The following is a 10,158-nucleotide window of genomic DNA, read 5'->3' as shown; positions in this document are numbered from 1 at the left end:
TTTGTTTATAGATTATATTTTAAAAGAACCCACTGCCTATATGGGTTTTTGAGGGCCTCGAGATACTTTGCTTCTCTTGACCTGTTTATTAAATGTAGGAAAGACACCAGCAAGTGGCTTGGAGAATGTGCAAAACAAGGGGATGCTAGGATGCCAGGTGGTCTACGCTAAATACAACATACCTGGTGCTCAAATTTAGCAAGTTAAAAAGTGGAAACCATCCTGTAGAAAATTCCTTTATTATAGTGCAAATAACTTTCAGCAGTGACATAATAATGTAAGAACACATTTAGTAACATTTACACCACACAGTAAATAAGAAGGTGTTTCCTTGAAAATATGTCATCACAGAAATCTCATTTCTACATTAATGCCAGAAAATGCCAAGACTGTTTCTCTCAAGGCAACAGGGCTCCTTCCCTCTTTTGGAATATTTTCTTTAATATAAACGAAAGAATTTGCCATTTCAATAATTCACCATCAATTCTAAAAATGATCTCTTTGGGGGTTATGAACTGAGGTTGGCAAGGTTTGAAATAGGGTTTCAAATTAAAATAATAATAATAATAATAATTTTAAGACAATTCTGGGACAGCCCAGAAAGTGGAAGTCACTTTTGCTAATGTTAAACAGAGTTATACATTCACTCCAATTTTGCTGCCAAAATGGGCAGATTGTCTTAAGCCTACCTTTTATTTCTCCAGAGCCTGATTGTTATTTATATTTCTTGGTTTTGGTCATATTGCAAAATTAGGGCTCTGGTCAGAAATAATTCCTTACATACCCAAATGCTTTCCTGTGAAGCTTTAAATTGCACTTTGCATTCTGAATCCCACCTTAGACCTCACATGCCAAGAGAGGATGTGAACTTTGTTTCCAGTTTCCAGCTAATGATTAGTGCAGCCAGATTCGTTCCCTGCTAATTTAGCTACACCTTGAATCCAACCATTACATAATTTAACTGAATAGCAATAGCCTTACCCAAGAGGTTCCCGCTGACCTCATAGAGAAAAGAAGGGTTAACGGTGTATCTTTACATTACCAGACGCCTAGGGCTTGGCTGCTAACCAGTTAGCTGATAGGTAGAGAGAAGTGTCAATTCCAATTAGTCACACTCAACTCCTCCAGTTTCTGCTAAATTATGCAGTGAGTGTGAATGTACTGAGTGCCAGTCAAAGGAGACTCGTATCCGGGTCTTCCACCCTAGCTAGAATCAAACCCCCTACGAACATATTTCCTGGTGTTCCCTAAGTCTCTGCACAAATAGTCCTCAGAATCCAGTGGCTTTACAAACCATGAGAAGTTAATCACAGGCTTGATAATACCTGGAGCCACAGAACAGCCCTCTTGGCCAAGCATGGTTGATGAAGCAAACTGGTACATAGAATTTGTACACAATGCTCAGCCAGTCATTTGATAAAGTATCTTCTTACATAACACAATAGTGTTGTGCTAAACAATTCAAAGTTGAGAACAATCTAAAAATATCAACCATACAAAATTCACAAATTTAGGTTACTTTTTCTTAGACTTTGGTACTGAAACACTGTCTACATTCTTGACACGTGAAAATGACGTGGCCTTTTCAGTGCCTCTGCATGTTGTGTGAAAAACTCAAAAGCAAAGCAGGACAAGGACGTGTCATAACAAGACACAGTATGCTATACAAACAAAACCTAAATTATGTATAAATACACCCCACCCCAGGAACCCCTTCGCTCTGACTACCTGACCAAAGCAATGCCAATGGGCCTCCCCTCTACGGCCAGTTTGTGATGTCCAGTACTGAGGATGGCCACCACCCCTTGCCTCGTGATGACAAGTGTACTGCAGGCTCCTCCTGGACTTGCTCTGCTGTCAGATCAGTTCCACAAGAGCAGCAGACGTCTTCAACTTAACTGGAAGCATTCATGCTATCAGCTAGATTCAGACTGGGAGTCCTGGGAGTTAGCCTTTTGGGTAAACTGAATCACTTCCTAACCTGGATCTTGTCTTGTCCCAGTATCTCAGTAGTCACCCCAGTAAGAAGCATACTCTATCCTGGGGCCCCAAAGGCGTTGCTCAGGGCTACTGGAGAGGGTCATGTAATAAAAATTATACAATGAGCTAACAACTTAAGTTGATATAAATTATTTCCAAGTAAGTTATTTGGGGTCATTTGCTTCTCCTTTACATATCATTCTCATACTACTTTTAAGTTTATGTAATATTTAAAAATTTGTCCAGGCAATCACCTCTTATATTTTGAATTATTTTAATATCAACTTAATGAACTATCATGAAAATCTAGCGGAAGATAGTTAACTAGTCTTCAGGAAGCCAATACTGTGCAAATTCACAGTAAAGAGAAAAAGCAATGTAAACATACTTTACATAATCTTCATTAACGTGAAAAGCAGTTTTATCGAAATGTTGCAAAGTTTACCCAAAAGTACTTACAGCAATTTATATCAAGAGATCCACAGATCAGGAGTGTGGAGAATACGACTCAATTCTCGAAGGTAGAAATTCACCTGTTTTATGATAGCAATACATAATTTCCCCCCTAGGACCTAGTATATTTGTACATTCAAAAGTTCCTAACTTGCTGTTCTTGAGACATTGATCATTCTCTAATACATACACTGAGTATAAATAAATAACTACGAGAAAGCTTTAAAAATCTGAACTAACATTATGCTGTGCAAAAAAAGAAAATAATAACACAAAACCAATGAAACCTTGAACAACCTACATTCTATATAAATACCCTGACTAAATGTTGGTTGTGCTACACAATTCCACTGCAGTGCAGAAATGAACTGATGTCGGTGTACCGTCGTTGTTCTTGGGGTAAGTCTTTAACACTTTTGTTTCTAAACATCACCTTGCTTTGAAAGATGAACAACTTGCTATCAAATCACAAATTATCACACATCCATTTCAGTTTAGTCTGAAAAATATCCAGCATAAGTTGTATTTGCTCTGAGAATAATGGCTCGGTGTCTTTGTTCCAACAGCTTTCTTCCTACGGGCAAACCACCGTTGAAGTTGTCATTTTGAGTTAAAACTACACAGAAAGAAGACAGTGAAGCTTGCCTTTGTTTTTGTTTTCTTTTTTAAGTCTCCATAACTTGCTAGGACACCTCTCCCAGATTGATAGTCAGATAATTGTGGCACCTGATCCTATTTGAAATAGAGGTGATGATGATTTCAACATCAGCCAAGCTTAGTGATCTGGAGGTCCCCATTTATCTTTATGGTATCGATTGCAGATAATGTTTGAATGCGATGGTAAAAATCAAAAAGTTGGTGTCCATCCACAAACACTCTGAAACGCGGGTGTTCACAAAGAATTTCCACCTGGTAGAAACAGAATAATCATCTCAGTTCATAAATTCAATGAATCCTGCTGGGGAAACAGACAATACAGGTGATCCCTGAGCAGCCCTGGCGTTAGGGGTACTGAACCCCAGTGCAGTAAATTTCACATCCACAAGCCCAATCAACCCTAACAGAGCTTGGTGGAATCCGTGAATGTAGAGCCGTGGATAGAATTTTTTTCTAAACATTTCATACACTTCTGTGTATAAGAACTGAGGTACTGGCCAGAGGTGCAGGGGGTGAGAGAATTCATAGAGACAAAGTGAGAAAGAGAACAGGCAGATCTACTGAAATCCACTGCTGAGGGGAGCAGCAGATAGGACAGGAGAGGTCTGCTGTGCCATGTGGGTTAGTCCTCTGGTCGAACTCAGGCTGTTGTGATGATAGCACTGAGCCTCAACCCCTGGGCTACCAGCGAGCCCACTGGACAGAATATTTAGAGAGGAAGGCAACTCTGCAGTGGTTCTCAAACATGAGAGAGAGAGTGCACTGGAATCACATAGAAGGCTTGCTAGAACATGGATTGCTGCGTTCATCACCTCAAACTTAGTAGGTCTATGGTCAGGCCTAAGAACATGCATCTCTAACAAGTTCCAAGGTGGAGCTGATATTGCTACAACAAAGAACTCACTTTAGGAATTATTAGTCCCTGCTATTCCGTAGTATTTAAAGAGTTAATATTGCTTATGCTTTAACATTTCTTCCTTCTCCTAAACTCCAGGAAGTGGTGTGTAGTAGCAAAGATTTATTTATGCGGCACTCAATGGTTCCACTGTTGTCCCCTGCAATTCTATCCCAACTTCAGAGGAGACCCTCACAAGGCAGAATTGGTATCCATTAGTAGCATATAATAACAGTCTAGACACTCAACATGGTAAACACTAAAGCAAAGAGAAGGTTACACAGTAATTACTGTTGGACCAAGGATGTGTAATTAACAAAGCTTTGTTAAGCCAAACAGAAATACTGATTCCATATGGTAAAAGCTCTTTCTTCCTCTTTTCCTTAATTTAAGTAATTCACCATAGAGTTTAATCATCAGGTCTATGCTATGCATTTATTAAAAGCATTGGTATTCATCATGCAAGGAGAGACTCCATATGTGATATTAGTCATATTTAATTCATATTATTACTAAAATTACAGCACCAAGAAAGGCCGATTTCACTTCAGTCTTGTTGGGGAGCATTATATTTCTCTTGGCAGTCAAACACTCTGATTATTCACACTCTTGAGTTATGCATTAAGATTCTTCATTAAGAAACGGCTGCAGTCAAGAGGCGCCTCGGGGCCATTACCACACTAGAGCAGGGAGCAGGCAGGGAGAATGGTGATGGGGTCTCTTCCCCACACTATGATTAGCAGGCTAACAATCTTAATCTATCATTGATGTGAAAATTATGAATTCTCATTATTCCCCCTCACTGTAAGATGGGAAAAAAAGAGTGATTTCTTTGTAAGCCTCTTCTGAATTTCTAGATGAAGAACAATAGGTTAAGGGTTATGCTACTTTTTAAGGTGTACAGGCAACATGGAACTTTAAACTGACATACTAATTGTGCTGTATGTTAATAAGGTATAATGCAGACAATTTCATCCCCAGGCCGGACATTTTAATAAATTCTTTCCTAAAACATTCCTGATGTACAGCTCTTACTTAGCACGGTCCCTCATAGGGGAAGGAGCTGCTAATGTTGACTGAATGAGAAATACGGGCTGTGCTTCCTGTCTGCTAGATTGTGGGAGCAAATCATGTTCAAGAAAAGAAATCTGTCAGCCACCTAGCCTGTGACCAAAAAATTGGCATAGAATAAGGGTACTTAATGGGGGGTGGGGGGAGGCAAGGACATCATCAGGCCTCATTACTGAAGGGAATAAGAGCAAATGAAAAAATAATGACTATATTCTTCAAAAGTCATAACTAATAAGGTTTAGTGTGAATTAAAGAAAAATTCTAAATACTTATTTTTATTATCCATCATATATTAGGGGACTTCTTACATACAGAAGTAATTTATTCTTAACAATCTATATATGTAAATATGGGCTTAGATACTAAATATATTGGTTAAAGAGAGCCAAGCTCTACAATGGCACGTATTAAGTCACATCAATAAACGTTCTTTTGATCTTTTTTCTTTCATCACCATCAAGTGACAAATTTCCTGGACATGCAAAAATTCTGGCTGCTTAAAGCCCTCTTGGCACATGTTAGACGAGTTCTTCATCATTCTGCCAATGGCTGGAGCTGAAGCATTCGAGGTACTCACCCTGAATGGCTGATCCGGGATGAATGGAAAGTAAGGAATAGCTGACTGTTCCTCGCCCCTTTCCCCAGATATACAAGAATTTCTGATTAGCTGTCTGTCTGTGAACACAGCTTTGAGTTCAATTGCCACATCAGCAGGAGGATCTTCAGAGTCACCACAGGTCAAGCTGATAGCAAAGCTGAAAAGAAAATCATCTCATTTATTCAGGAGTGGATAAAAACAACATATGACAATGACCCAGGTGCCCAGATTTCCTCCTTTGCTTTGTATTGGCCAATATCCTAACACAGGATGTTAGACTAAGGAGAAGCAGGATTACATTTAAACAAGTTATTTTGTTACCTAAAGAAAGTTCTGGTAAAAAACCTCAGTGAAGTTGAAAATGACTAACTTCAGAGTTTTCAGATTCCCCTCCCCTCAAACTCACACATTTGTGTTTGAATTCATTTCAGAATTCTCAAAAACAGACACAGAAATCGACTCGGTGGAATAATATGTTGTAGACTTTGGTTTTTATTTATTCTGATAGCTCTGGCTCCAAGCAAGTTTTCAAAACCATTAAAAACAAAAAATAGTTGGCCTCCCTAAGAGTCAAAGAGAAAATGATGTGGGCCTATATTTATCATCTCTGATATAAATAGCTGTCTGGAGAAATGATGGCTGGGATTCATACACATTCTTTTCATGGGAACATGGTACTTTCTTGGCACTTCCAACTAGCAACACTAGCCACAGAGGGAGGAGGAGGACCAAACCACAACAGAATGGGCCGGACCTTGGGAACTGACGGACAAGTCTGGGGCCTCAAGGATGCTACAGCCTTACCTCTCTGGGTTGAGGTCTACGATGCCCATCACTAACACCTTCTTGCCTGGTCTCATGCCACCTTTAATGTGCCCACAAAATGGAACTATCTGCAAGGGATGAGAGAAGGAAAAGGAAGTTTACAGCCTTTAGGGACAATACATGCCCTCAAATCCTGAGGACCTGACCCATTTGAAAAACGCAATTAAAAAGAAGCAGGTATAGGCAGAGACAAGCACAGAAGATAATTTACCAGTCGTGGGAAGTACACCTCGGCTTGAACTGGCGAGACCAAGGAGTTGTTTAAATGCCCATCATCAAGTTTCTAAAAACAGAAGCACACAGATTGGCTTTCCAAGGCTATTCTGTGGGGGTTGGGGGAGGCGGACGGCCTGGGGGCGGGGTAGGGGAGAAGAGCTGGGAAGAGCCTACACTAATCCGGAGAAATCCAGCAGCCCTCACAGAACGCCGGCAGCGTCGGTATATGCTGCCAGCCTCACAGTCCATTGAAAAACTGCATAAATCCCGAAACAAAAACCCTTCCTTTTTCACTCGGTAGCTAAGCCCGTGAAGATCCCCAGACACTAAAAATCCAGATCAAAATCAAGGTCGAGGCCCATGGGGGGCCAGAACCCTGTGCCGGAGAAGGACAGGCCCTTCTCCAACTGCAAACGCCTCTGGAACCGCTGTAACCCAGGCCTGTCCTGGGGGACGCGGCTGGAGCCGAGCCGCGGCGCTCAACTTCTCTGCGGAGCAGACCCATTTCTACCCGGGAATCCCCGGGATGTCGGGGGCGCACGCGGGCGCGCGCCCCGACACACTCATACACGCGCACACTCACACGTGCAACGTGCACACACCTGGCAGCTGGAGGCTCGGCAAGGAGGGGGCTGCCGGTCACCCCCGCCGTCCTCCCGCCCACAAGCCCCCTCACCCAGTCCAGCGGCTTCCAATCTCGGGGTTGGGGTGGGTTGGGGTGGGGTGGGGTTCCCGCCCCCCCCAGGGCGGCAGCGTTCAGCCAGCTGCTGCTAACAGGTACGCCGGCGCCTTTCACGCCGCGGGGCGCGAGGCTGGGCCTCCGCCTTGGTGCCGCATTCCGGCGGGCGCAGGCGTCCGCAGGTTAGGGGGCCGCGGGAGGGGGGCGTCTCCGCTCGCGCCCCGCCACACTCACCACTACGGCATCACTGTCGGCCACCGATCCCGCCATCTTCTTGCACCGCGCGGCGGGGTGCACGGCTGGCGGCCGGGCGGCTGGGGACGGGGGAACGCGGCGCGCGGGCTGGGATCCCGGGCGGTCCTGCGCCGGGCGGGGGCGCGGGCCCGAGCTCGCTGAGGCGCGCGCACACACGCGGGCACGCGCGCGCGCGCACGCCCGGGGGCCTGGCGCGGACCCCGCAGGCTGGGCTGGAGGGAGGAGAAAGGGGAGGGAAGGCCGTGCCGGCCCCCAGGTCGGAGCTGGCGGCTGCTGTCCGCACCGCGGCTGCTGAGTTGGGGATGTTTGCTTCCGCGGGGTGCTGCTGCCTCCGCCCGGGGAAGAAAGGTGGCAAGGGCCGTACCGCACCGGCCCTGGGTGGCATTTAAAGGCCACCGGCGCCCGGTTCGGGAACCGGGAACAGGGCGGGGACCCGGCTAGGCTGCCGCGGCTTGCTCAGCTTGCCCTGCCCATTGGCCCTTGGACGGTGGCCATTGGACGAGGGCAGAAGGCTGGGGCGGGAGGGCTGGGCCTCCAGGTCTGGGCGCCGCGAAGGCTGGGGCCCGGTCAGCCTCCCAGCTGGGCAGCGAAGGTGGGTGGGGATGGGGAAGTGGGGGCCGGGGCCTGCCATGTCACAGGTGCTGTAACACCTCTGCCCCTCCCAGCCAACGTCCTTCCTTCTGCCACGTCCTGGCGAGGCAGGACAGTGGAGGTTGAGGTCAGGGAAGATTGAAGGCTGGGTGTGGTATTCCAGAGTTTGAGGTAGCTCTCAAAGAATCATTTCTTTCAGAGAATCCCAGCAAGGTGGGAGGGACTTCATTAGGTGATCTAGGGTCGAAAGGTAATGGAAGACGCCTAAGCTTGTAAATAAATATTGGACCCAAAGGAAGAGGCAGAGAGAACTCACTGTAGGGGACCTCTGTATTCAGGGAGACTGGATACAGAACTGGCCTCTTTCCCCTGTAGAAGAATGGCCTGTCTGGGGGTCCGGGAAAGCTCTGCGGGTCAGGGAGGCTGGCAAAGTCTTACCAGACTGAACAGTGACTGTGCTCAGAGAGCCTTCACTGGGCCCTGTTTTTCCAAGTCACCTGTCCAGTCTGGGGTACTAAGTTTCTCAATGAAAAAATCCTGATTATCTTTTGTGGAGTAGTTCCCAAGGGAGTAGACCCCTCTTTTAGGGTGATTATGTAACTTCTCAGATAAAGCTGTATCAACATACCCTTTATTAGGTGACATCTTGGCTTAAACATTCCACTGTGTGAATCATTGGGTGTTTTACACTAATAAGCAGGGAGCATGTGTGACCTGCTGCAATCCCAGGGAGCCCTCAGAGTCTCCTTTCCAGCCACTGTTGCTGGCTGCAGGGCCTGGAACATCGTTGCAGCTTTTGTGTCTTAGCTTTCCTTTTATGGACCGGAGCTAATCATGGTGATCTCAGTCTAGTAAGGAGAATTACCTGCACACGCCGCCTGTAAGCCACAGGCATCTCCTTTGTGTGCTCTGACGAGACTTCTGCTCTTGTTTAGCAGTCTTAATTTAAATCACACCTTATTAATTATTTAAACATATTAGGCAGTCATAGGAAGTTAATGACATTTTGAAAGCACACTTCAATAGATCTCAATTTCTGAGAGTCTAGTAGAGGGGGAAACTGTTGAAGTAGTTCTTGGTCACTAGCTAATGTGCTATACTGTATCCTGGTGGTGAAACAGCCTGTGGCCTGGGTTCAACTCTACAACTAACTAGCTGGGTGATCCTGGACAAATTACTGAAGTTCTGTGTGCCTCAGTCTCTTCATCTGCAAGCCAGACATGACAGTAATGACGATAATGATGATCACATGCTACTGAGAAGATTAAATAAGTTGGTTCCTCTGCCTTCCTTACAATAGTACCAAGCACGGATTAAGCACTTACCTACCAAAAATACTGAGTGCTGCTGTGGGCCAGGCACTGGGTTCCATCAGGGACTTTCTTGTTGTACTGACACGTTAGTGGGGAAAGACTATCAATAAAAATATGATATTAGAAAAATAGGAATTATTAGAGATTATTATGAGAAAATAGATATTATTAGAAAAATAGGAACACAAGTAAGTAGGTAAGAGAGATGGGTGGTGTGGTAGGGCTATTGATAGAGTAGTCAAGGAAGCCAGCTTTGGTAAAGTGACATTTGTGTAGACTCCTGAAGGAAGGAAAGCAGGAAATCTTTTGATGTCAGAAAAAAGAGTTTGCTGGCAGAGAACGGCAAGGGCAGTCTTCAAGGTGAAGTCTGTGAAGAAAGTGTTGGGTGCAGCAACTTAAAAGAGGACTAACTAGAAATAGATGGGCTATGTAGAGCTTGTTAGGAACGGCCTCCACTTGGGAGAGATGAGAAGACATGGGACATTTCTGAGCAGAGTGACATAGTTTGCTTCTGCTGTAGGTGCAACCCTCTGGCCGTTTTCTGGAGTGGCTTTTGTGGTGAAGGCATAGTGGGGAGAGGTGAGAAGCAGGACTGGGCACCAGACACAGTGACAGTGAAGATGTA

At 45.1% G+C, this 10,158-nt stretch overlaps 1 protein-coding gene across 1 annotated transcript; it reads right to left on the bottom strand.

Moving 5' to 3' along the window:
- Positions 1–220: 220 nt before the first annotated feature.
- On the bottom strand, positions 221–7,722 carry LGALSL (lectin, galactoside-binding-like). The gene is made up of 5 exons (XM_004691448.2): positions 7,609–7,722; positions 6,691–6,762; positions 6,459–6,547; positions 5,634–5,811; positions 221–3,342 (listed from the first exon to the last, which is right to left on the bottom strand). The coding sequence occupies exons 1-5, from the start codon at positions 7,642–7,644 to the stop codon at positions 3,199–3,201; spliced, it is 519 nt and encodes a 172-aa protein (XP_004691505.1). The 5' UTR covers positions 7,645–7,722; the 3' UTR covers positions 221–3,198.
- Between the last annotated feature and the right edge of the window lie 2,436 nt (positions 7,723–10,158).

Source organism: Condylura cristata, unplaced genomic scaffold (assembly GCF_000260355.1).
Source record: "Condylura cristata isolate star-nosed mole 26May11 unplaced genomic scaffold, ConCri1.0 scaffold00031, whole genome shotgun sequence".
Lineage (NCBI taxonomy): Eukaryota > Metazoa > Chordata > Mammalia > Eulipotyphla > Talpidae > Condylura > Condylura cristata.
The sequence above is the reverse complement of the archived record's forward strand: the minus strand, read 5'-3'. Positions and strand labels throughout refer to the sequence as shown.

What these genes read in the sequence shown, in the direction of transcription:
- LGALSL (XM_004691448.2), bottom strand. Translation starts at nt 7,644, where the DNA reads ATGGCGGGATCGGTGGCCGACAGTGATGCCGTAGTG. An exon ending in AGGTGTACTTCCCACGACTG is followed by an intron (nt 6,548 to 6,690) that starts GTAAATTATCTT and finishes CATCCCTTGCAG; the next exon opens with ATAGTTCCATTTTGTGGGCA. An exon ending in TCCCGGATCAGCCATTCAGG is followed by an intron (nt 3,343 to 5,633) that starts GTGAGTACCTCG and finishes TGTTTCTACCAG; the next exon opens with GTGGAAATTCTTTGTGAACA.